Consider the following 26771-nt stretch of genomic DNA (forward strand, 5'->3'; position numbering starts at 1 on the left):
AAGAAATAGCTTAAAACTCACGAGACGAAGGTTTGCCGTCATGTCTTATTCCTATACTGCTACTATAAACTTTCACAATTATGAAATACGTTGGAGGTCTTAGGGGAGGGGGACTGTGGTAAACGACATACCAGTTCAAGAGGCACTAAATTGCCTACTTGTATGGAAACCAAATCTAGCAGTTGCAACACGCTGCTGCGACAGCTCCGCCCTAGGCTTCTTTCTTGAGTGCGTCAGCAATTAACCGGTTTACAATGCCTTCTGCACACATTCTGCTTCACTGTTAATACCCTCTCCACCCATTACCTTCATTGGACAGCGGCAGCTCCGCCCTTTATCTGACGGCGCCACTCGATATGTCACGTTGGGTGATGAGATGATTAATTCATACATGTGGAGATAAGGATGTCCCCCCTTTGCATCTCTATAGCAAGCCATCCATACTCCAATGTGATTAGCACATGCATTCTAAAATGGAAACGAAATGGCTGGACGCAGCTCGGAACACTGCACAATGACAGCTGGTTGGAAGTTTCGACACTCGTGACGGGAAATCTTGAGTGACATGGAAGTCTGTTAGTAATTCCTTAAGCCAATGCCATCTTAATAGATGCCGGCAATCTTTCGCAATGCTGACGTCAATGACATTTCCCTAACAACGCCAGTTGGATTTTGCTTAAAGGATTTGGTAATTGTTTCACCGTAATACTTGGTACTACCGTTTTGCTTTCGTGTACACCGTCATGATTTTAATAATATATTGAGAGCGTCCATCAAACCGCTAGTCACCGCCTTATTACGGCGATAAGCATGCGACGCGGCAAGAGTTCGCGCATGCGCACGTAGGTAGAGCGTCGTCTGTATACGCTGTTCGGATAACGAGAATGCACGCCATGCCAAAATATCTGTTCGTAAAAAATAAAAAAGAAAAGCGAGATGTCGGCCAGTAAAGCCCACGTGCTTTGCTTGCTGCCTCCTTTGTCATCTTTCCCCCTCACAGAGAGCTGCTCAAATCACTAGGTTCGCATTCCAGCCAACTTTCGCCTATGCGGGCTCCCGTAATATGAAAAAAAGAGGAAAATCACGTCTTTCACATCTGTTTCTTGCACTTTGGGGTCCGTCTGGTTTTCGCAAACAGATATTGTGTCAAGCCGCATGTCCTCGTGATCGGAAGAGCTCCGTAGACAGGCTAGAAGGCGCTGACCAGCAGTTCGGTCGACGCTCACGCTATATTATTAAACACTATAACGGCTGTACTTACAGTAATTGTTTCATGAAGTCTAACCACAGTGTGTGCCATTTTTCCTTTGCGCCGATTGCTATTACAGTTCATTACAGACTGTCGATATCTTGAAATAAAACAAATTAACGAATAGATCCTACACATATCTCTGGAGAGATACATCACAAAACTATATTCCAAAAGTGAGAGTTGCACTATACAGCTAACCTGCGAGATATGCGGTGTCCTCGATAGTGGCCTGGTAGTCTTGGTTTAATGTGTTGTGCAAGGGCATCAGGAAAGGAAATCAAAGGCCAGCAGATAGTGCGTCAGTTTCATATTTCAACAAAGCAACTTTGTACCCTCTCTGTAAAATTCATCAAGCTAACCTTGAGTATCTAATTGTGTCTCAATAAACTTACGCTCCAAGCATGAGCACAGGGTGATCACCTAGAGTGTGCAGATGTAATCTAATCAAAATTTTGAATAGCCAGGCAGTATTGCCTGTGTCACAAGGTTTTTCCAAAAGAATGGCAGACCAAAATTTTAAAGTGTTGCTCTCACACCGATTAAATCAGTTTTCTCCACGATATAAAACTCGCAGAGATGAAATCTTTGAAAATGATTGGGTGCGAAAAAAAAAAAATAAACAAACCTCTGCACAAGCAAAAATATTGTTTTGGGAATTGATTACAGCTACGGCTTTTTTGGCACCATGCACTCTTAAATATTTCATTAACTCGTATTGTAAATGATTAGAACTTAATTAATACGGATGTTCCAGTGCAATACAAAGTTTATTTTCACTATAGTCTGCATCAACTTCTTCAATTTCCCCAACTGCTCCACCAAGGTCGCCGTCTTGTCGTAGAAGGCGGGGCCGCCGTGGTAACTGCTGGCGGAGTCGGCGAAGGTCTTTGTGGATCATCCTTTTTTTGTTGGTCATCGTACACGCATAATCCTCGCACACACACCTAAAGGTCAGACGCACTGGCTTATTTTCAGTAGCAAGCACAACGTTTATAAAACGCATTTACCTTTATTACTAAAATACGAAATAATACAGATATTTTGTGGACATTGAAACCCCTTTTATTTTAAATAATTTATCATTGGAAGAACCCTAAACTCTGGAGGTTTAGACATGCATCCTTCTACAGCTTTCCTTAGAGGTTAGATTTGCTTGCGTACAAAATCCTACAAACACATTAGCAGCGACGTCATAATCATCATCATCAGGCGGACTATACCCACTTCAGGGCGAGGGCATCTCCCATTTTCTTCCAATTAACCCGACACTCTGCTAGCTGCATCCACTTGACACCTGCGAATTTCTTAATCTCATCCACCCACCTAATTTTCTGCCACCCCCTGCTACGCTTACCGTCCCTAGGAATCCGTTTGGTTACTCTTAGAGACCATCAATTATGCTCTCTTCAAACTACATGCCCTGCCCGTGCCCATTTCTTGTTCTTAATTTAGACTAGAATATCAGTGCCTTGAGTTATTCCCTGGCCCACTCTGAACGCTTCCTACCTCCTAATGCTACACCTGCCATTTTCCGTTCCATGGCCCTCTGCATTGTCTCCAACTTAAGTAGAACCCTTTTCGTTAACCTCCATGTTTCAGCCCTATAGATCAGTAGCGGTAGAATGCAACTGTTATATACTTTTATCATGAGTGCTCCCGGTACGCTGCTTGTCATAACGTTTGAATACATTCCAAATGCGCTCCATCTCAATCGTATTCCCAGAGTTATTTTTCTTTCGTGGTCCGGATCTGCGGTCACTACCTGTCCTAAGTAGACATATTGGTCTACCACTTCTAATGATGCGCTACCTATTTTAAACTGCTGTTTCTTTCCCATGCTGTTCAGCTTTACCTAGAAAGCAAGTAAGAGACAGCAAGCTAGAACGCAAGCTGGTAGAAAGCAAGCTGGAGGCTAAGCAGTGAGAAACTATGGCATTGAATTAAGAAATAGCAGAGGAGATTAAGTTTGCTGAACGCAATAACTTACGAATCATGAATATCTTCTTCAGTTAACGGAAAAGCCGAAAGTGGACATGGAGAAGCCCTAATGAGGATACTAAAAATTAAATTGATTTCATTGTCTGTTCTATACCCGGGACTATGCAGGATGTAGAAGTAATCGGAAAGGTGCATGCAGTGACCACAATATGGTAAGGTCTCGAATTAATCTGGATTTAAAGAGGGGGCGGAACAGATTAGTGAGGAAGAAGTCAATCATTAGCGGTAAGAGGAAAAATTCAAGTATTCAGGCTCTCCCTGCAGAATAGATACTCAGTGCTTACCGAGGAAGCCCATCTTAGCCTCGAAGCAAGAAATAATAATTTCAGAGATATCATTACTGAGTGCGCGGTAGAAGTAGCCACTAGAATAGTTAGAGAGGATACCAGTACACTGTCGAATGAGACGAACGATTTGATTAAGTGCCAATGTATGCAAGCCTCAAACCCAACAGACCACATAGACCTGACAGAGATATCAAAGCGAATAAACAGGCGCAAGGTCGCCGACATAAGGAAGTATAGCATGGGGACAATTGAGCATGCTGCGAAAAACGGTAGTAGCTGGGAAGCGGTAAAGAGGAAATTAGGAGTAGGAAAACATCTAATCTATGCGCTGAGAAACAAGGCGGTTAATGTCATTACTAACTTGGACAAGATAATCAAGGTAGCCGAGGAGTTCTATACGAACCTCTACAGCAGCCATAATAGTCAGGACTAGAATGAAATTGGCTGTAATGAAGAGCATCAAACGTACCGTCATTAACAAAGGACGAGGTTAAGAAAGCCTTAGAATTTATGAAAAGGGAGAAAGCAGCTAGGGAGGATCAGGTAATTACAGATTTGTTGAAGGACGGAGGGGGATATCTTGCTAGAAAAACTGGCTAGCCTGTATACGCAATGCCGGAAGGCATCGAAAGTACCGGAATCGTGGAAGAACAAAACATTATCCTAATTCATAAGAAAGGTGACGCTAAGGGCTTGAAAAATTACAGACCAGTCTGCTTACTATCAATTACGTTAAAGTTATCTACCAAAGTAATTGCTAACAAGATGAGGACAACCTTACACTTTAATCAGCCAAAGGATCAAGCAGGATTTCGGAAAGGGTACTGTACCATCGACCATATCCACACTCTAAACCAGGTAATAGAAAAGTGCTCGGAAAATAACCAGCTCTTATACTAGCATTTATTGACTATGAGAAAGCATTTGATTCGGTCGAAACCTGAGAGGTCATGCAGGCATTGCGAGATCAGGATGTACGTGAGCAATATGTGAAAGTACTGGAAGATATCTATAGATATCTATAGTGGCTGCGCAGTAGCCATAGCTCTGCATAAAGGAAGTGATAAACTTTCAGTTAAGAAAGCGGCGACGTGCCACGCCACAAAAGAGAGTTAGCTAAATGTCTTCATTTACTGTATGAAATATTTTAAAAAAATGAAGAAAACGCGGACTGTTGACTTTATCATCTATAAGTTATGGTTTGCTGAGAGTTTTTTTATTGCCCTTCTGTTCGGCTACCCCTCAAAGAGCACCACATCGTCACTAATGAAAATGCTCCGGGCTCTAATGCTCACCGTATGGCTGCGGCACAACGTTCAAACATTTTCACAAATAACTAGGTTTAAAAAAACAATATTGTGGTTACCCATTAGGAACTCCAATTTTAAAGATATTTGGCTCTGTCACATTTCAGAAATAAATTTATGAACATGCATGTTTTTTTTTTTTACTTATCATTCGTATTGCATTGTCATTCGAACAAAACCTTATTTTTCTGTAATGAAAATTCAGATATTCTACCGACTGATCAGCATTGGCAACATTTTATAGTTACAGTGAATAGACCAGCTGGCAAGACATGCATCGGTTTGCGTTACCTTCTTATCTCCACAAGCAGTGTAGTCTGGTGCATCAGCTTGTATAGAGTATGTATATACGTACAGTCCTTCCTGTTTGTCATATTTACATTTAAGCTTGCATTCATTACCCTTGGGGTTAGTCTGGAAGAAAATAATAAGAAGTTCGAGTAACTAAAACATTAGACTGCTTATCTCTTGAAAGAGGAAGATCCGCGTAAAACATTTTTCCAGGAGAAACGAGCACTGAAGGGGAACCGGGAAGGGGAAGCTGAAGTAAATTAAAAGTATACAATTGCAAAACATGCTGTTTCTGTTGTCATAAAACCATCTGCATTCAGTTCAAATCTCCATGCGGCTGTAACCTTTTCTTTTCCTTCTTTTTCAAGAGTTCGGTAACATTGCCTGCCCGTTACAATCTTGCACGGCCATCACAAAACTGCTGCTGCTGCTGCTGACAACCAGTCCTGCGCCAATCAACGCCCTCGTCAGCCTCGCCTAATTTTGGCGAACATGTAAATGCTGGCTAGAAACTTCAGTCATCTCCTCGAGCAAGGAAAAGGCCCATAATCGCTGACGCCAATACTCTGCTACAACCAAACTTCTGACAGCGATATTAAATATCTACATTGCTGAAACCAAGTATTAATACGGAGATGGATACTCTCAATGAGAAATTAGCAATGTGCACCCGTGTTGTCGCTTGGTAGGGACAATACCGTAAGCAAGAAAGGAACAGGTTGGTAGCTGTAGCACTGACTTGAGGTTGGTAGCTGTAGCACTCTATTGGGCTGACTTGCGCCCGCAAAAGAACTAAGCTACTCGACGGTGGCGATAGCGGTAAACGTGCGCGGGTAGTCGAACAAAAAAAAAAATTCCCGCTTCACTCGTCGCCGCTCAATTTAAAGGCGGCGAATAAACATCTAGGTAAAACCTGAAACGGGCTAGCATGACCTGCGGCATTGTGTAACCACACGCGTGTGGTTACACAATGCCGCAGGTCATGCTAGCCCGTTTCAGGTTTTACCTAGATGTTTATTCATCATCATCATCACCAGCCTGATTATACCCACTGCAGGGCGAAGGCCTCTCCCATATTTCTCCACTTAACCCGGTTCTGTGCTAGTTGCATCCACTTGACCCCTGCGAACTTCTTAATCTCATCCGCCCACCTAACTTTCTGCCGCCCCCTGCTACGCTTTCCTTCCCTTGGAATCCAGTTTGTTACCCTCAGCGACCATCGGTTATCCTCTCTTCGCACTACATGTCCTGCCCATGTCCATTTCTTCTTCTTAATTTCTACTAGAATGTCGGTAACTTGAGTTATTTCTCTGACCCACTCTGCACGCTTTCTATCTCTTAATGTTACCCCTACCATTTTTCGTTCCATAGCCCTCTGGGTTGTCCTCAACTTAAGTAGAACTCTCTTGGTTAGCCTCCACGTTTCAGCCCCATAGGTGAGTACAGGCAAGATGCAACTGTTGTATACTTTCCTCTTGAGCGATATCGGTAAGCTGCTAGTCATAATCTGCGAGTGCTTGCCAAATGCGCTCCATCCCAATCGTATTCTTCTTGTTATTTCCTTTTCGTGGTCCGGGTCTGCGGTTACTACCTGTCCTAAGTAGACATATTCGCCTACTACTTCCAGTATTTCGCTACCTAATGTAAACTGCTGTTCCTTCCCGAGGCTGTTGAACATTACCTTAGTCTTCTGCATATTGATTTTCAAGCCTACCTTTCTACTTTTCCTGTCTAAGTCATCAATCATTATTTGCAGTTCATCCCCCGAGTTGCTTAGCAAGGCAATGTCATCAGCAAATCGCAGATTACTGAGGTATTCTCCATCTACCCTTATCCCTAACTGTTCCCATTCCAAGTCTCTGAATACTTCCTCTAAACAAGCTGTGAATAGTACTGGGGAGATTGTGTCTCCTTGCCTAACACCTTTCTTTATGGGAATATTTTTTACTTTCTTAATGCAGAACTATGGTAGCTGTGCAGCCACTATATATATCTTCTAGCACTTTCACGTACGGCTCGTCTACCCCATGATTTCGCAATGCCTGCATCACCGCCGAGGTTTCAACTGAGTCAAATGCTTTTTCGTAATCAATGAATGCTATGTATAAGGGCTGGTTATATTCCGAGCATTTTTCTATCACCTGATTGATGGTATGGATATGATCGATAGTGTACCGTTTCCGAAACCCTGCTTGATCCTTTGCTTGATTGCAGTCTAAGGTTCTCCTGATTCTATTAGCGATTACCTTAGTAAATACCTTATACGTAACAGATAGTAAGCTGATTGGTCTGTAATTTTTAAGGTCCTTAGAGTCCCCTTTCTTGTGAATGAGGATAATGTTTGCATTCTTCCATGGTTCCGGTACCGTCGATGACACCAGGCACTGCGTATACAGGGCGGCCAGTTTTTCTAGCACGATATCCCCCCCGTCCTTCAGCAGATCTGTAGTTATCTGATCCTCTGCAGAGATGTTTATTCGCCGCCTTTAAATTGAGCGGCGACGAGTGAAGCGGGAATTTTTTTTTTTTGTTCGACTACCCGCGCACGTTTACCGCTATCGCCACCGTCGAGTAGCCTGCGGCATTGTGTAACCACACGCGTGTGGCTGGAATACTTCGAAATACATCTCAGCGAATTTTAAGCGACAAATGAAATGATAACGCCGTGCGTCTCGAGAAAACAAGCATGATCAAAAAAAGAAAAAGAGCACTCAATCGGTCCGTTCGCTACAATCACAGGAATAGCGCCGCATATCGGTGGCTGTTAAAAAAACAACTAATAGAAATTGGAATGATTCGCGACAGTATATATATATATATATATATATATATATATATATATATATATATATATATATATATATATATTGGTTGGTTGGTTGGTTGGTTGGTTGGTTTGTGGGCCATCAGAGACGCCGTAGTGGATGACTTCGCCCACCTGGGATATATATATATATATATATATATATTATCAAACGCAAAAATACGCACTGAACATTGAGCCGAACAAAAATGGAGGCCGCTTAACCTTGGCCTTTAAGCGTCCATTGCGATAGCGCTTCACCCCAGTTCTTTAAACACAATGGATGTATGTACAAAGCTTTGAATCGGGAGGCGGCTCATGCCATCTGTTGTCGCAGCACAGTAGGATCGAATTAATTTTCCATTTAGCACCGTCTCACAGGTAAGCAAAGCGGAAATGGCTACTCGCCTAATTATTACTTCCGTACGTAGTTTCTTTCTAATGACACACAAACATTAGCTGGCAGTCATAAGACAATCTATATATTAGGTCTACCCTTATAAGGAGAGAAGCAATGCGGTTTTGTGGCGGATAATTTTTTCATTCCTTAAAAATGCGAATAATGAAGATATTTAAAATTATTGTCCTTTTGATTTAGTTGTGCTTGTAGGCCTCCAATATAGATGGCGCTCTAGAATTGCCGGGTATTACGGTGATATTGGCACCAGGCCGACACGCATGTAAGTTTTCGTTAAGATATTCACAAATTTATTGAGGTATTGAAATCTTAAACATCTGAGCGGATCTGATTACCAATGTTAGAGTCCTTGGTTGCAATTAGAGAAATTTTATATCAAAGCCATGTGCTTACGAGTCCGCGAGTTTTTGTCTTTCTGCAATTTTAATGTATATTAAAGCCTGGCAATAAATTAAAAAAAAAATCTTTGTGGTAGGGCGGTTGCGTGCTTGCCTGGCGCTGTGAAGGAACTGCGTTTGACTCCGCAAATAAAATAAACAACTTCCTCTTTTTCTTTTTTTACTTTCTTCTCATTTTCACCTTCTAGCGACGAAACCATGGAGGAAGAAAAAAAACTAGGAGGGAGTGCCGCGGCGGAAAAGTGAAGCCTAGTCATAAAAAATATAATGGAAAGAACCATGGGAAATTAGCCGTCGCGTGATACGGCAAGCGGTAGCCGGTAGCTGGTTTCGGTTGCGGTTTCGCACGCTTTGCTCTGAAGGAATGCCTTCGCGTGGCCTTCGCTACGCGACGCCTGCACTAGAAACCTGAGGCGCGCGCTGCGAGCAGGCGGTAGATGGAACTTTGGACTTTTAGACGGGCTGATCGCGTGGGGGCTGCCGCCGCCGCGCAGTGCACCCGTGTATTTCGCGAAGTATGGCTGGGTTCTCTCAGCTGAGCCATATGAAATGCTTGCGGGGCTCGGCGATCAGACGAAGCATGCGAGAACAAGAAAGATGAGGGGACGAAGCGCTGATCATCGCTTCGTCCTGTCGTCCACTGTGTTCTTGTGCTCTGTCTTTGTGCGCTGGGTCCCGCAAGCACGGAATCAAACCAACTAGCACGGAATCAAAGTACTGGCATATATGAAATGCTGCGTGCCGGGATGCAAGTGTCGCTCCAACGGTGAGTATCCTAGCTGTTATGCGCACTCCTCGAGAAACGAAACGTTTGTTTGTCAGGGCAGGTGCATATATTGTTCGAGACGAAAATCGTTTGATTCATTCAGGAAATGCAGACCTCAAATGCACATTGTTACGCTAAAGCCAGTTCCCCAGGCGTGCAACGTTATGTCGAATTCGTAGTCTCCCTAACGAAACTAAACATGAAAAGACCAAGCGTTGAGAGAAAAGACCACCTGCAGTTCTCACTAGTGTGTCTATAAACACTGAGTACAATACAAGAATTGTAAACAAAGTAACTTATGTCTTACGACGCGACGCGCAACTTTCGGCAGACCACTTCGGTAGGCTTTCCGCGGGGACACCCAAAGTCACTAAAAAATACCATGTACCCTGCTGCTTTTGAGTCTGGCAACTATGTTGGCTTAATTCCCAAGAATCATTGCGCGCAAGAGAGAGAAGGGAGCGGCGTCAGAGGAGGTTGGCTTGCGGAGGCTGCGCGCGCTCCCTCCTAGTCTTTTTCTTCCTCCATGGACGAAACTAACACCTGCCTTTCTTCGACACATAAATTATCGCTATCGCATTAAAAATCAGCACCTTTACATAGCGAGAGCCGCGATCACTCATGCACGGCGCAATAGCCTCCTTTTTGATTCCTTTTTTTTTTTTGTACGCTAACTTGCCATAAGGCATATTATATAAACTCATGTAAATGGTTTTCCGTGAGGAACCTGCTTCACCTATCACTTTATCGTTAACCTTAAAAAGTGCCCATTTCAAGAGAGCCCAAGGCCCATGCCCTATATCTATCTTAACTTGCTTCGTAGAAGCCGTTTTTCTTCCTCCACTGTTCTGGTTCAGCCACTGTGGCCCTGAATACGTTATCTATAAGCACCATGTCCTTCGCCTCCATCGAAATATGTTTGCCATTGCAGCTTTCGACCGAGCTGAAACGCAAGCCTCCTGTATACGATGTCAGGGCACCTTAGAGGACCTTATGTGGCCCAAAGGTTTGAGCGCTACCCTTCGCCGTTCCTCCAGGTCTGACTCGCTTTGGGATGTTAAACACTATTAATGAAATCAAACTAATTACATAACGATAACAATTGTTGATGCTTGGAAGAGATTTGCGCACCTGGGATTCAGATTACACCAGCGCGACGGAAGTCTTGTGTAGTTCCATCATTTTTCTTGCACCTGTTAGGTTAATCTTTTTGATAAACCCCCGATGTCGTGGTGCCCTGGTCGATCCCGGCCACGGCTGCTATTTTTCGATAAAGGCAAAACGCAAGGCTCCCGTATGCCCATTTGCTGCGCGCTGTCAGTGCACGATAAATAACCTCACGTGATCGATATTTTCGGAGCTCTAATAGCTCTAGTCATTTTGGGACATTAAGCCCCATAAACCAAACCAAACATTTCCATAAATGTCTGACTTAGCAGCGATCACGATTACCAATGTTGCTATTGTTACATCGCTCTCTAGTCTCCACCTTTTGTTGCTGTAGGCAACCATTTTAGATTTTGTGGCAACAAAATAGACTTTTCGTGATCTATCGACCGAACAATGGTGCATTCTTCATCGTCTTTTAAGGCGCATTGTCTCGAATGCCATCCTGCCTGCTTGCCAACGTTGCGCTTAAGCTTTCTCCGAAGGCAGCAGTGCATCCGTGGTATGGCCAGCCGGCCCTCCTCAAGCCGTCTTTAAATTCCTTTCGCTAGCGTCGGAAAGGTGTACCTGAAGTTTGGTGTTCCCTTAGCGCGCTGTAAGACAAATTAATGCCAAAAGCTGACAATTCTTGAGGCTAGCTGCTTCCTGCTTGGAAGAAGTGAAGACCTAGTAGAAGTGACAATTGCAACAAAAGCAAACATCTTTTAAAAGTGCATATCCACTGCCTCGAATCCGCCCTGGCTCATCATATATCTTCTTGTATACTAACTTTCCTCCTAAGGCAGTAAAATAATTCAGATGCTCCTTTTAAAAGTAGGCAACAGGATATATGGAGTAAAACAGTTTGGTGAGTGGATTATCGATATAGCTTCTGAACAGTTCCAAAGCGTCTCTTCTGTGTTTTCTATTCAAAACAATACACGCCCAGAGACGACCAAGGCCCATAAATGCAGCACCGCCTTCCCCTGGGCTCGCTAAAGGCCGTCTCCCGGAAAGCATGCGGAAACCGGCACTACAGTTGCTGCGATGTGGTTCACTCATCCACTTTCATGATGATGACTAGATAAGGGCTTCTTTTGGCTTTCTTCTTGACAAGAGGTCCAACAAATGAGGCTGCAAAGACTGCAGTGCGCTTAGGCGGCGCCACGGGGTTTGCTTACTAGAAGGTTGTAAGAACATTTCGTAAAAGTGCAATATCGAAAATGATTAGTGTGTGGATCACTCTTGAAGTGAATTTTATTGCACAAAGTTTGCGTTGCTGAAGCCGGCAAGCTCGAGCGATTTTTCTATTCTGGTATCGATTTCCGAAAAGCGCTAACGTATCCAAAACGACGCTGTCGACGCATTCGACAACGTGTTCTTTGCACTCTTTTCTGAAGCCGTTTAGGATTCGAACTCGAAAAGGAAGGGTTCAAGCTGTTCGGCACTACTTTAATGATCGGCAATACATTAAAATCGGGTTTCCAAATGACCTAGGACAATGTGCATACTGCAACACTGTGGGTGCAGTTCCAGGATCCTCGAATTATGTTACAATGACTCCTGCCTGTCATGGAAACCAGCGACGTTCCGTAAAGCCATTGAGCGATGGCGCTCGTTTTCCAAATTTCTCTGCCTTCTTAACGGCCTAAAACAGTAAAATGACCCAGATAATTCAATGTTTTATTCGAAAAGTATTTTATCCCCCCTTTATACCGCGGACTTCTATTTTCGCCAAAACGAAAGGAGGCATCGCTAATGTAACTTGGTTGAAACATCTTAGACTGTTTCCTAAGTTATCGAATGCTTTTATGCCAATACTTTTGCTTTTTAAACAGTAAATCCCTTATTTCGACCAAATATTTTAATAGGCGGAACAAAGGTTATCCATCAGTATTTTAGGTGACAAAAGACAAGATTAACTAGATTTCAACAAGAGATGACTCTAGGCTTTCAAACTATTGATTGCCATCAGCCGCGTTTTATCAACACTTTCAGTGTTAACAGTGGGCAGATTAAGGCTGAGTGTTTCGAAGATGTGAATACATAATCTCTCCCCTGCAGAAGTGAATTCACTCTTCTTCGCGAGCATACTAGCACGAGACGCGGAAGACTAAGATTTTGCGCTCGGCTTCCACCGAATATATATATACCGGGTGTTTCACACATAAATTGCAGCAGGGAGTAAAAAAGGACGGTGCAGCACAGCTCGGCGAAATCAACGGCATATAACCTCCCGCCGTGTATTGCTCCTAAGAGTGTTCTTACATTCTGGTTAATTAGTTAATTAACTAAGGTATATTCTGCACAATTGTTATCATTCACTTTGGAGCCAAGTAGGTTTTCTCATGTTGTAAGGAGGTTCGGAAACAACGTCTCCAGTTTTTTCTACAAATGTACCTATCACATGGCGGTTTTTTGCGGCATTTGAAGAAAGCCCGCGAAATATAAAAAATGTCACGTGTCTTCGCCCATGCGTTATAATATCGCAGCGCTCGAAACAGCATTTGAACAACGAAACGTACGCGGTGACCGTGCCGATAGAAGCGGCCGCTGCTCATTTTACGGGCTGCACCATGACACAAAAAAAAGCAAAATGAGCCTGCCTTAAGCGGTAACCGCATGAGGCGACAACCCCTAGCGATCCGTCGCGCGACGCCGCCGCCAACGCCTGTCGTTGTCGCTGGTGCATACCGCACGGAGCGACGGCGCTCAGCGACAGAGGCGCGTTTTCAGCGTTGCTCTGTTACCGCCGCCTCGCCATTCGGTCAAGGGGAATGCAATCACGCTATATCCCATTTTTAACACTAAACAGCATGAAGTACGATAAAACACTGATGAAATCTCTTGTAACGCATCGTATTTTAAAGGGTCACAGCGCAGCGGTGCGTTACTATACACTGCGATGCCGACTTGCATTGCAAGCAGCGACTTTCTCCTGCTCCTTTCGGAAATTAACAATATCAAGCCACGCTAACCGTTTTCTTTCTTTTATTACCCTTCCAAGCGTTTACTGAATTATCTCGATGCACTCATATATATACACGGATCAGACGAAGTGAGCGCGTGAAGGCACCAGGTTCTTCGCCCAAACCGGACTAGGAAAACTAACTTCACACGCAATAAAAAGAAAAAAAAGCCAGAACGAAAGTTGAGCACCCTAAAGCCCTCTGCGATTGGCTGCCTCGCGAGCTCCTTCCGGGCGACTCGCGAAATTTTCTAAAAACCCAGAAACCGAGCGACGGCGACGAGCGGCAATGCTTTGGCGGCGGCGTCGCGCGGCATGTCGCCGCGAATTGTCGCCTCATGCGGTTAGCGCTTTAAATTTTAAGACTTGAGAGATTTTTATTTTATTTTATTTCTTTGTTTAGGTCAGTGTAATAACTCGGTAAAATTTCCGCCCAAGAGGGCTGCCAGTGGCCTCCCCATCGCTTATCGCTGACCGTCACTCTGGCTTTCTGTGTTCCTGCAGAATGTGTTGACGCAGCTTTGAGACTATGCTGATTGTAACGTCCGTCGGTCACACGTTTTAAGAAGCAGCATTCACGCTCCGTTAATTCAAAACGCGTTTGGCCCCGCTGCAATAACTTACCGCAAGACCTGAGTCACATGGTATATTTTCATATTGCTCGGGCTTTCTTTAAATGCAGGAAACAACGAACACGTATGAGGTAGGTTAATAGAAGAAACTGGGTCAATTGTATCTCAACCCGCTCTATAAGGTAATGAAGTTCACTGGGTACTAAAGTGAATAATAACGATTCTGAGTATTTCATCTTAGTTAATTAGCTAATTGAGGAGAATATAAAAAATACCCTGAGCACCTCTACATGACGAAAAACAATATCTAATCGGTCTCATCCAGCTACAAGTTTCGCGTTTTCTTTTTTAAATCCTTGACAATTACCAAAATAATTGACAATTGGCAGGTACGTAGTGCTGAAAAAAGCAGGGGTCGCACCGGAACACTCGGAATACTGTACTCCCCTACGGCTTGCATGTTCTTCGCAGTCTCCAGCCTTCCCACAGCTCCTACACTCTTTATTCCCATCAGTATTCAATGTTCACTTTTTAGATTTTTGTTTTACTTCTATTCTCTCTGCTCTTTTCGCTTGAGCCAAACCTTATAAAAGGGAAAGCAGCAATGAAGAGAAATTATCCTTGAAAAAGATCAGTCCCCCGATCGAAACGTCGAATCAAATATATGTATGTATGTATATATATATATATATATATATATATATATATATATATATATATATATATATATATATATATATATATATATATATATATATATATATACTCAATTCTACCTTGAAGAAGGACGGTCCACCGTCCGAAACTGTTGGAATAAAATAGATAATCGGGAAAGTTGTGTGACACCCTGTTTGAATTTAACTCTGGCCCATTAGTAACAAGCAATCCATGTCTCTATATATATATATATATATATATATATATATATATATATATATATATATATATATATATATATATATATATATATATTGTGACATATATGCCCTGCATCGCTGGAAGTTGAAGATGACAACGATCAGCAACAGTGACACAGAAGAAGGCAAAGTGGTAGTAACGATTGATGCTAGAATAAGGTCGACGCTGCAGTTTCTGTGTTCTGTGTGCGGTGCCAGCCTGGACTAACCTTCGTGGACTAACCTTGCCACGTATCAATATATATATATATATATATATATATATATTATAAAGGCTTCAGTTGATTTCTGCAATGTCGAGTTGACTAGTACCGCTAAAAGCTCAGTTCTATGCGCGCTAGTTGGCGGGCTAGTTGCTTTTGCATATTTAAGAAAAAGCGCAAAGAACGGGACACAGAGACTCAAGAAAGCACGAACACGAAGCGCTGTGTTTGTGTTTGTGCTTTCTTGTGTCTCTGTGTCCCGTCCTTTGCGCTGTTCCTTAAATATATAAATATATGCGCGGTCGCTGTGTGTTATCCCATCGCTTTCACTGCATTATTCCGCAGATAATGACTTACCATTTCTGCATACACCGCGCTCTCCTTTGGAAATACATTTTTACAGACTTGCTCAGGTGTCACCACATTTCCGGGATACAAGTCAACCTGTTCTTGTCCAGCTGATAGAACCTTCCAGCAATTTTGCCCACGAAATCTGGGAAGAAGCAAGCAAAAACATATACGCCTTAGAAGTCGAACCCCAGTAAATTTGTAGCAGTTGATATCGCACTCCGTTCAGCCTACTCTTGAAAAGTACACAAAAACGTTTATTGTGTAATACAGTGTACTACATAAAAGGTGTGTGGTGGAAAACATTTTTCATTTGACATGTAGCCACTCGCTAAAAAGCGTAGCAGTCTGTAGAACTGTACTAGCAAAATAACAATAACTAGAGATATGGTATTATACTGAAGACATAAAAATACTCATGCGATAAGACACAGAAAAGAGGCGAGCAAGACGAGCGTAGCCTGTCTGCCTTTTTTTTGTGTACCCTGTCTCATGTGTAGTTTTATATCTTCAGTATAATGCCTTACCAGCTAGCCCCTCACCACAAACTCGTAGAGATATGGTAATTTTCAATCTGTATTTTTTTTATTGTGCAACATTATAACACGACCTTATGAAAAACATGGGTAGATGACGCACTGGTGGAGTCGTTACAACATGAAAATTGGCCTTTACAATTAGGGCATTTTCACTCTCCAAGGTCGGCTTTGAAGCTTTTTTTTTTTAATTCACCTGAAAACATTAACGCCAAAACTGACAACACGCAGATAGAGAGGCAGGACAGCCGCGCAGGCGTACAGGCTCACAGACAAGATGCATCGGTCCTGTCTATCTGCGTGTTGTCAGTTTGGTGCTACATCTTTTCACGTGAACCAACTAGCCCCCCCCCCCCCCCCCCCCCACACACACACACACAAGTATAACCTTGGTTGTGATGCTGTGCGTTGCAGGCGGCGAGAGATCAGTAGTGTCTAGTGCACTATGCATGGTGTGAGCCCAATATAGCCCACACCCCACTTTAGATCCCCTATGATATGCAATTCGCTGCGTTTTTCTCTGTGCTTTGAACGCACGCTGTTACACATTAAAACCTGAAAATGTTTCAGCCTCTGCAACCAGTAGTATCGGTTGACGACATACTTGCTAACCGATAATCACAGATGCTACGCACCCGCTACATATATAAGAACAATTCTTTCACCTCATTTCAAAACATAAGTTGGAGAGTTTACCTTGTATCACGATGAGCAACCATAATGCAGCGCTATTAAGCACTTGAACATAACAGTTCCTCAGAGTGAAAGTCGAATGTTAGACATTTAAAAGTAGCAGACGACAACACGCCAGGCCCTCTGTCCCTTTGTCACTCGCAAAGAAAAGAGCAATACTAAGTGAGCAACTAATTTAGCAGGCTTGAGGTCTGTCGCAACTTCCTTGCATTGACTAAATGTGGTGCTCATGTACGAATGGCTACGACTTTGTACTGTTCTTTGTGTACGATTTTACTATGACTTAAGGATGAAAAAGACACGTGCTATAGTTCAAGATCAGAAAATCCCGCTAGTAGTGCAACTCTCTCTAAATGGCTAATCTCATGGCGGATTTGAAACAGTAACAGAGAACAAGTCTTTCTCCTCAACGATATCAACTAGCGTGTTTTAATGGGTAATTTGTATACTAGTCCGGAGTTCGAGTCAGAACGAGATGTATACCTTGCTATTTCGAGCACTTGTTGCGCTGCTTTTGAACATACATTAGATTAGGCGATTAGCGGAAAGTTGAGCGCTCCAGCCAAATCACAACGACACAAAAACATGTTTCGGACTACAAATTCGCCGTGTTTACAAGTATAATAGCGTTGCTCCAGCAACGCAATTATGTTTAGTGAATTTGCAGAAAATCCAGCTTTTCTCGCTTTCTTTCTCATTTACGGCTGCACGCGCACTAAGAGATTTGTGAACCCTATCTCTTGGCGCTCTTCGCACATTGCTTCAGGGACGAAACTAATGCTGCCAGCCATGCTTATAGTGGCAGCGGCTATTTCATGCTTGTGGGAAGAGCTCCGAAGAAGGCAGTCCTGGGGGATACAAGTTTCCCTGGTGCACATCTGCTTTGCACACTGCATTGTCTCCTGACCGTAAAGGGGCGCTGCATGCCGGCCAGTCAAGGCTCGAGCGGTACGTTTCAAGGAATTAAAAGACCTCACACTACTTCTACCCATGTTGATTTCTTCATTATTTTATTTTGAGCGCGTCTTTCCCCAACGAAACGCATGAGGCGCAATGAATAATTAATTTAATGAGGCGCAATTATGAATAATTAGTATTTCAGTGTTTTCTGTGCCGATCGAGACTACTAGCGCAATTATACTTTTTCTCCGCAAATTTGCAATGTATTCAGTTTAACCCACCCGAATAAATTACATTAAATCAGCCACTTTTACATATCCTGCAATTCGTGCTAGAGACATTGCTCTCTCTCCGCTACACTACCTGTTATTTAACAAGATAAGGAAATTTAGCACACATTTCCTATTTAATTAATGTGTTTATTTCAGTCACCGATACTTGTCGCCATTCGTTACCGGAATCAACTACCGGAAAACGTAATATCTCTCACTGACCACGACACAATTCTTGATAGCTTGAGGTGCTTCCTGAGGCTATGAATGCTGTATTAGCAGCTAAGTTTTAGCTGCAATGACTTGTTTACCTCTCATATGAACTCTCTTATTGTTTGCCTATTTTGGTGCCTGTTATCTATGCTAGTCAGATGTCAGACGTTTTCCATTGACTCTAAGGTTTTTTAATGTCTAAAACTGGTTAAGCCAACTCGCTCTTAAAGAACAATGCACGGTTAAACTCCGCTACAATGAAATGGCCTGAAGAAAGGGGCTTACGAGATGACGAGCCTCATTTGCCTGAGACTGCACTCAGAGAACCTCTGGTGGTTGGGTCCTTTGTCTTGGTAACTCATCATATATCCTTTGTCCCATGGGCACAGTTCAGCCCCCGGGTATCCTGGTACCAGCGGTATTTTCTTGGATCCGTCATGTTGAGCTCCCAACCTATTTCGAAATAAATTTTAGAAACAAAATACACAAACTTGATTTTGTGTCGAGGGTAAACGAACTGTTCTTCTAGAAAAACAAATCCAAATGCCTGAATCATTACCTCCAAATGATATAGAGAAGGATAAACTATCTTCAAGAGCAACATGCCCAGCGCCTACACTTGCAAGGTGACCACGTAGTGCACATTCTCAGGACTCCGCGTGATTCGGCTGCTGCCGAGAATATTTCTGGCAGAGAAACCGTGTATGTGCTTTATATCGTCATCCTACAACCTGATAATACGAACTTTTTGTGGCAAAATTAACTACTATGGCGGCTGATAAACAGTTTTGTTGACTTTGTTTTAAGCTTAATGTTTGCCAGCGCTATGCAAACTGAAAATCAGGAAGGAACACTCAGCATACTGTGCACCATTTCGACAAGACACCGTAATCGAAGGTACGTCTGTGGAATTTTTTACAGAGGCACACGGTGTCGACTAATGGTGCGTAGACTTTACCTCGTTGGAGTACAAACAGTTCTATAAATCATAAAATGGGTCAGATATATTAAGCATAAATTTCTTCAATAAATGCCTACGAAAGTCATTTTGTAGCTTTCAGGCTGCGAAAATGGCAGCAGGTGCCTTTATACCCTGGGTCTGAGGCGAAAATACGAGGTATTCAAGTTCAGGACTAAGGGTCGCCTCGGGATAAGACATATTATTGCATTAGTTGCTAGCAATGCTCTCAGCTTCTGATTCAGGGCGCACATTAGTTTGGTTTATGGGGTTTAACGTTCCAAAACTACTCAAGGTATGAGACAAGTTGCAGTGGGGGGCTCCGGAAATTTCTACCACCTGGAGTTGTTTAACATGCACTGAATATTGCACTGTACACGGGCGCCTTGCTTTTATTCTTTATTGAAAGTGACCTCCACTGCCGGGATTCGGTCCACATCGTTGGGCACAGCATCGAGCGCTCTTACCACTGCACCACCACGGAGGACGGCAAGGAAATGGATTTTAACTTTTTCTTGAGCATGCTGCGATAGCTGAAATAGATACAGTAAACTGATGGGCTGAGTTTCAAAATAATTGTGAGGCTACCATGGAATATTCTAAGATACTTTTTAAGATAATGTGAATAGAAATCATCAACGCTTCGATACCTACCAAAATCTTCCTCAATAAGGTTGTCTATGCTCATGGGCAATTAAGACCGGCGCATAAATTTGATAGAACCCATTAATTAACAATTGTGAATTCAAGTCTGTAATACTGTAAGACGCGTTTATTTATATTCTCATAAAAGCCACTAAGCTTCCCTTGAGTAACAAAATTATCTGGGTAAAGTTCACCTGGCGCTCACGACAAATGTCTGACTAGTGCAAAAGACCAGTGCGTTTTACATTATAAAAATATTACCAAAAATAAAAATTCTGCTGAGGGAAGATGTGCAGATACCTCGATTGCTATCGCGTAGCTGTTCAATGTGTTAAAAAATGTCCATAAAGTTTTGCATAACTTGTCCGAATTGTAAGGGTAGGGTATAAAGGGAGCATATCTAACGATCCTTACGGAAGCTAGGTAAACATGCTCTTTCAGCTTTAAAAAAGTTTATTTTGTCCCGTAGATATGCATGAATAAGAAAGCGTTGGCATTTCAAAAATTAGGATATTTGTTTTTGTTTATAGATCACCCATAAGCTGTACATTACAGCTGCCTAACTGATTTACACCTTTCTATCCTCTTAAGGCTTTCCATACGACTTTGCAACCGATGAAATGTAATCCAAAGCACAACTTCTATTTTTATTATCACACTGATTACTTAGGCAACTTTATAGAATAGTGTAGAAGTACAGGGCTGCATTTACTATGGTACCTACATTATTGCTGATATTAACCCCCTGTCTCCTAACACATTTGTATGTTTAACACGATAACCTTAAAAGTATCGCTACTGAAAAATCCAACGTTGGTTTCGCCGTTGGCGTCGTGAGACATCACGGGAATATAACTGGAAGGTGGTAGCTGGCGTCTGAAATGGCCAAGCCCTGATAATTCAGTGCTTTGCGTGATTTAACAAGACCATACGATCAAGACGTTGGGAGGAGCTGCCATCTCTGATTGCTCCTTTGAGGTGGCAAGGTGCAATAAGAATCAACCTTCTAGTGCTCTTGGATGCCAAGAGAGACAATCTACTCCTAGACTATATGCAGGCACATTCATTCTGCTCGATTAAAGCGAGTCATCGTGTGTCATTTGTTCGCCTATATGCTATCGCTCCGTACTCAATGAAGAGTTTAAGTGCCCCCCATAATGTTTCCTCTACACTATCTTCTCCTTATTCATTTTGGTTGACCAGCATTCCTTCTACTAGGTTCTACTAGAAGTTATACTAGCGTTTGGTTTACCAGCGTGCTCATTTATGTCAATATTGCACATTCTTCGCTCATTGATTAGCTTTGATACCTGTCAGTTTTGTTCAAAGCTTCAGGCTTGAGGTTTTCATACATTAGACTAATTCAGATCTTTGGTCTGCTTAGAGAGTTTATCGGTGTCATAAACCTCTTACTGCCAAATTTACTGCGCAGTCAGTGGCCTGTGAAGTCATAATTCAATGCGTCTCCACTTATGTCGCCCTACCCCTTCAAAGCTGAATAGCTAGAATAGCAGCTTGGGCATGTTGGTTATGCATCTTGAGATAACCGCGCCGAACGTGGACGGGAGCACAAGATTAGAAGAAGACACAACGAGCGCTGACTTTCAACAACGTTTATTTTGGGGAAACCCTCAACTTCTTATATCCTTACGCCACACATCACGTACAAGTGACTTGCTCATCTCAGCATAGTTATAATAAAAAACAAGAAAACAAACAAAAAAACGTAATAATAGATAAATAAATAAATCAACGTGCCGCATAACCTTCTCTTGCACACAGCGTGGTTTGTTGTTGAAAGTCAGCGCTCGTTGTGTCGTCTTCTAATCGTGTGCTCCCGTCCATGTTCCGTGCTGTTACCTCAAGCTGAATAGCTGTTCTCTAGCGAAGTACTCAATTCCTCAAAATCCTTTCTGGCCACTACCTCATTGAGGGACTTCTTCGTTACTGGACTCTTCCGGTTCTTCTTCGAACTTTTACCAATACGAGACATTGCCATATTATAATAATTTATTCGCGTCTTGCTATTTACCTCCATTCTGCACAAACCCATGGTAAGAGCGCATATTCAAACCAGTCTGCCTTTCCCTGCCTGTGCGAGTTACTATTCAGTATTTTTTTTTTGTTTCTTGATTGAGGTATGCATGATTCATTAGCTTTTTCGTTCGCAAACCTCTACAAGTAAAATCGGCAGCTATTTAAAAAGCGAGATCATTTTTGTGCTGGAAGAAATTCGCTTCGCCTGCGTTTTTTAAACAAATGTTAGAGAGATACGAACTCCAAACAAAGACTGTCTTCACCCCCAAAGTTTAGGCACCAACATCTTCATCATGGGGCGACTGATGTGCGAACGAGCAGCAGACAGCAGTCTTCGCTTTTCCTTTATACGGGGTGGAGCTCATTGTTGTGTGTGGAGTGTTGCTTTCCCAGTCTGTTCCCGCTGCAAGCCGAATGTACTTATACTCAAACTGCTGCCTATTGGATGCATTGGGTTCCACGGCAACTACGGACAACTCCTCGAAGCTGATTATGTACGTGCGTGCTTGCTATGGAACCCTTTCCTCTCAAGAGGCGCCTCGTTGAATCATGAAACATCCGGCTCTCAGTGGTGGCGATGAACAGAAATTCAACTCTACGCAGACATCGATGTAATAATTCAAATTTCGACAATGCAAAAGCAAAGACCATGCCTCCTGCGGCTGCTCCCATATCAGTCACTCCTGATGAATGCACAGAAGGGGGCCCGAAACGTTAGGGGAAATAAATTTCTCCTTGATATTAGTATTTGTCAAACACGTGTTTAATTTCTACAACTTATGCTATAGGTTTCACTGCCTGACCTCATGGTCGATTCCTGCCTACCTTAGTATTGAAGACACCCATCAAGATTGTGTACTGAGTTTAGTGCGAAAGCACATCCACAAGGTCTAACTAGCTCACCGTTTTCAGCACCGTCAAAATAGAAGGCAACGCCAATGGTGGGTTTGCTGAGTTGGCAGTGGTGTGCTGAGAACACAGTTCGGCCCTCCAGGACTCGTGGACCCTTAGTTAGACAGCGTGCCTCTGAGTCACGTGATCACATTCGTACGGCGTTTATGAGCGGCACGTTGTATTTCCTCCGGACTACTTGGGCAATAAGCATCAAAATACTCCTCATGTGCGGCTTGCGGAAGGTGGTAGCGAAAAGACAGCGATGTCATTTACATCTGCCGTCTATAAAGGTAATCTACGTTAAAGTAGCTTTCCCAGGTTATATAAGGATTGGTCAAGTTTGCGCAAATATGTTATTTCGTTTATAGCCTATTATACATCTCAATAAAATATTTCGACTACTTTGTCACCATCACTAAATGAGCCGTGTAGAACTGTAACATTTTCAGTTTTCACCGACCTTGACTTTGATCCCCTTGACATCATTACTATACCTTCCACCCTATTTCTAGTTATATGGATTTATCTATGCTGCATGCTATATGCTTAATCAGCACTAATCCTACGTTTATATCTGGTGTGTACGCTAAAGTAAAATAGCACGGGGGCTTCCTAGCCCTTTAGTACATACATCGTTGGTCGTCTACGCCTCAGTAAATCATTTAATCTCCCATTTAATTCTCGCACGTTATTAGAGCAGCACTGCTACACAACCTCAGTAAAGGTTCTCGACATTGAACGTACATAGGCTCAGAGGCCAATGGCGGCCTCTACGAAGCAAGATATTCTTAGAACCCTCGTCTGCGCCATCGGTCTGATCGCAAGCGTGATCAGATGCTTCACATGGGCTTTGAACTGAGGACCGGTATTTATTGGGTATTTATAAGGAGGTCATAGCCAATTACTGTACCAAGGTTGTGAAATCCTGCTCCGGTAAGGGATTGCGTTTATGGCTGTGTTCATCGATTTCAACCCGTCTCCCTGAACTTAGTATGGAGTTCAATTTAGACGTACAAGTGAATTTTTTATCCTGTGGACAATGACGTTATATCATTATTTAGGCCCTATACCTTAAGGCTGAGCCTGCAGTCCGCTTCTGCGCCATCGCTCCTAACAAATTAATATTAGTATAAACTAGTAATAATTGGTAAATGCACGCCCATGTAGGCGCAATATTTGTAATTTCAGTGAACTCATTGAGAAATCGGGAATAGGTAGAAACAAAATACTGTCTTACAGATGCCCCAATTCATGTGACATTGTGAACATTCCATTGAAGAGTCCGGGTTTATCTTCGCCGAGACCTACGTAACCATCAGTGCAGAGGCCGCCAAGGTAGGCGATACCTGCTCGAAACGAGACAGTACGATAATTGGAACATTTTCAAATAGGTTTTTCGACATAACCTAAACAGTCAGTAGCGAAAAAGAAAGCTTTACCACCGGCCAAGAACAGTTCAATAATCTTCTGTGCCTACGCAATGTTTCTCATTACAATGAATAATGGCCTGTTAGCTATCCGGCAGGATAAATGATGTTTTGTGTAACCCTATTAACGCCTTCAGTGCCATCAACGATTACTTTCTATGTCAAAAAACGTCATAATCAACCGTTTGTTTAACCTACCTTATTCTCTGCGACCTCCTGCGATGCTAGCGTTTTCAAAGCATTCATTCCATTAGCGCAAGAGTACCGCCTCTCATGCATTTTCCAAATGAATAATTTCATGTTTCCCGCTTTGTTTTTCACTTTCAGCTCAGACCTCGTTATTTCATCCCTTTTTGTTCTAAAGCACTCTCAGATCACTCTGCCTCACATATTACCCTATTCAGTTTCTCTCCCTAAGATTACTTAGCTCTGCTGAAATAACTGTTACAGCATTTTCTTCTTATTACTAATATATCTTATTTTGGCAAGTATTTGATGATAAGAGCTTGATTTGGGTTTAGTGAGGCAGATTGCTCACAGCATCACTCCCACCTTTTATACTCATAAAATTGAATAGTTTTGTGGTTTGCGCAAAATATTTTGCAAAATATCTTGCATCATTCCTACTCCAGTGGACTGAACAGCACCGTGTACTTACTGTATGGTATAATAATGCAAATGCGGTTAATTTTCGGAAAAGCCTTCCACTTAACCCTACCGAGTTCTTTCCTTTGCTGGGCGCAAGTGCTAACATTACGCAGCAACGAAGGTCTTGTTTTTATGTTCTGCTCCTTTCTGTTTAGAATATATATATATATATATATATGCACCATTAGCGCAATGAAACATTTCTCGTATTCGATGATAACAGCCTTAGTTTTTTTAAGATACTTGTGCAATACATAAATATAGTAAATAATAAAACGCAGGTACCCTGTTTACCCATGGGCCACGCAAGGTAGTTATTCCTGTGACATTTATTTTAGTTTAAATTACAGTTTGTGATTAGAATGTGGAATGCAGTTTTCTGCATAACTTACTTGTCTAAATGCTGGCGCCATTCGACGAGTCGTCTAACAAATGAACATCTTTATTCACCCTTAAAACGTTATGCGCACCAGCTAATCGAAACAACTGTTCCCACTAATGAATACACACACAGTTTTTAAAAGCCTTTTACTACCTTCAGTTTAGGGACTTCAAAAAGGACAGTTTATAAAACACTGCTTGAAAAAAAAAATAGGTCCCTATAATATATCTTAATGCAAGTCTGCATTTGACATCCCTTCGTAACACTTTGTGCTTCCTTTCTTTCGAGCTGTTTTTTTTTTTTTTTTCAATTTTCCTTCTTGTTCAGCACTTTCTTCGCTAACGCTAACAATACTTACGAGTCCTCCAATGCATAAGATACTGGCTTAATATAGGACGTCCATGTTTTAGTCCCACAAACTGATAACACGTGTAATTTGTAAGCTCAACAATTAATTACAAGTTGAGATATGTTGCAGAGACTAAGCTGCGCGTTCGCCAATCAGAGCTACCTATTTAAGAATTTGGCTTCTAACAAGCCTCTTCTGCCAGTGGCAAATTTTATGAAGGACTGAATAGTTTATATGCTTACAGTCACGCAGTCATGACCATAATAACGTACCTAAGCCGTCCGTACTTATTGACCCGTCATCAGCATCAGTCACCACATCACGTCTGCAATAAAATAATAAATATATATTATTCATTGTCAGGAAGCAACCTACCGCCATTAGGATGTACTGCACAAAATGCAATTACCCAGTGACGAAGAACACGACGTCAGGGATTCCAAATTGTTCTTTCTTCGACATGGCATATAGTTTGAATGCACCGAGAGTCTTGGAATCGTGCGTGTAATTACTACCCCCGCGTAGAAATGTCTCATCCTGAGGAAGAGAAGTAGTGAATTTAGCAGGGACACAACATATAGTTACTAAGAAACGACAGATATAGTAACACGTACCCAATTCTGCTCAACGCCTGTAAGCATGAGCTTTACTTTCGGATGACTCATCTCTTGAAACCGAAGGTTTACCTGCAGAAAAACAAGTGCAATAAGAAATAAATCCGAATGGTGTACAGCGAGCTCTAAAGATGTTGATATTATTTGTCTACCTATCAAATTATCCGCATAGAAGTGCATATTTACCCGAGGTTTATAATTAAGATGAATAGAGCCGCATGGCCATGCTTATGATCTGAGTCGTTATTCTTGATAACAATTTAACAAGACAACAGGATGAAAAACATATTTTGGGGCCAACACGAAAGCAAACCGCAAAACAGAGCCTGCTCCTGTTAAGCCTGTGCGAATTCAAAAACTCAGGAAGAAGCGGGTAAATAAGGAAAATAAGGAGTACTAATGGTAGCCTTACATCAGCCGAATTTGTGCCTGTATCAGCCCCGATTTGTCAGCAGTTGGCTCAGTGAGCTATAGCACGCCATCTGTATAACCCACAGTAGGAGCTGAGTCAGGACAGTTAACGGAAGAA

The 26771-nt window shown here is 42.4% G+C and overlaps 1 protein-coding gene across 1 annotated transcript in view; it reads right to left on the bottom strand.

Moving 5' to 3' along the window:
- Positions 1 to 2001: 2001 nt before the first annotated feature.
- The window catches only part of LOC146173988 (venom metalloproteinase antarease-like TtrivMP_A), a 44438-nt gene continuing 19668 nt past the window's right edge, over positions 2002 to 26771 (bottom strand). Inside the window, exons 6-13 of the mRNA XM_084585313.1 lie at positions 26243 to 26314; positions 26038 to 26165; positions 25901 to 25953; positions 24060 to 24168; positions 18574 to 18741; positions 15684 to 15819; positions 5136 to 5258; positions 2002 to 2196 (exon numbers count right to left, since the gene is read on the bottom strand). Coding sequence (XP_084441439.1) covers positions 2050 to 2196; positions 5136 to 5258; positions 15684 to 15819; positions 18574 to 18741; positions 24060 to 24168; positions 25901 to 25953; positions 26038 to 26165; positions 26243 to 26314 — 936 coding nt within the window. The 3' untranslated portion in view covers positions 2002 to 2049. The remainder of the gene's footprint in view (positions 2197 to 5135; positions 5259 to 15683; positions 15820 to 18573; positions 18742 to 24059; positions 24169 to 25900; positions 25954 to 26037; positions 26166 to 26242; positions 26315 to 26771) is intronic.

The sequence above is a fragment of the Amblyomma maculatum genome, chromosome 11 (genome assembly GCF_055883805.1).
Source record: "Amblyomma maculatum isolate TAMU_Amacu chromosome 11, ASM5588380v1, whole genome shotgun sequence".
NCBI lineage: Eukaryota > Metazoa > Arthropoda > Arachnida > Ixodida > Ixodidae > Amblyomma > Amblyomma maculatum.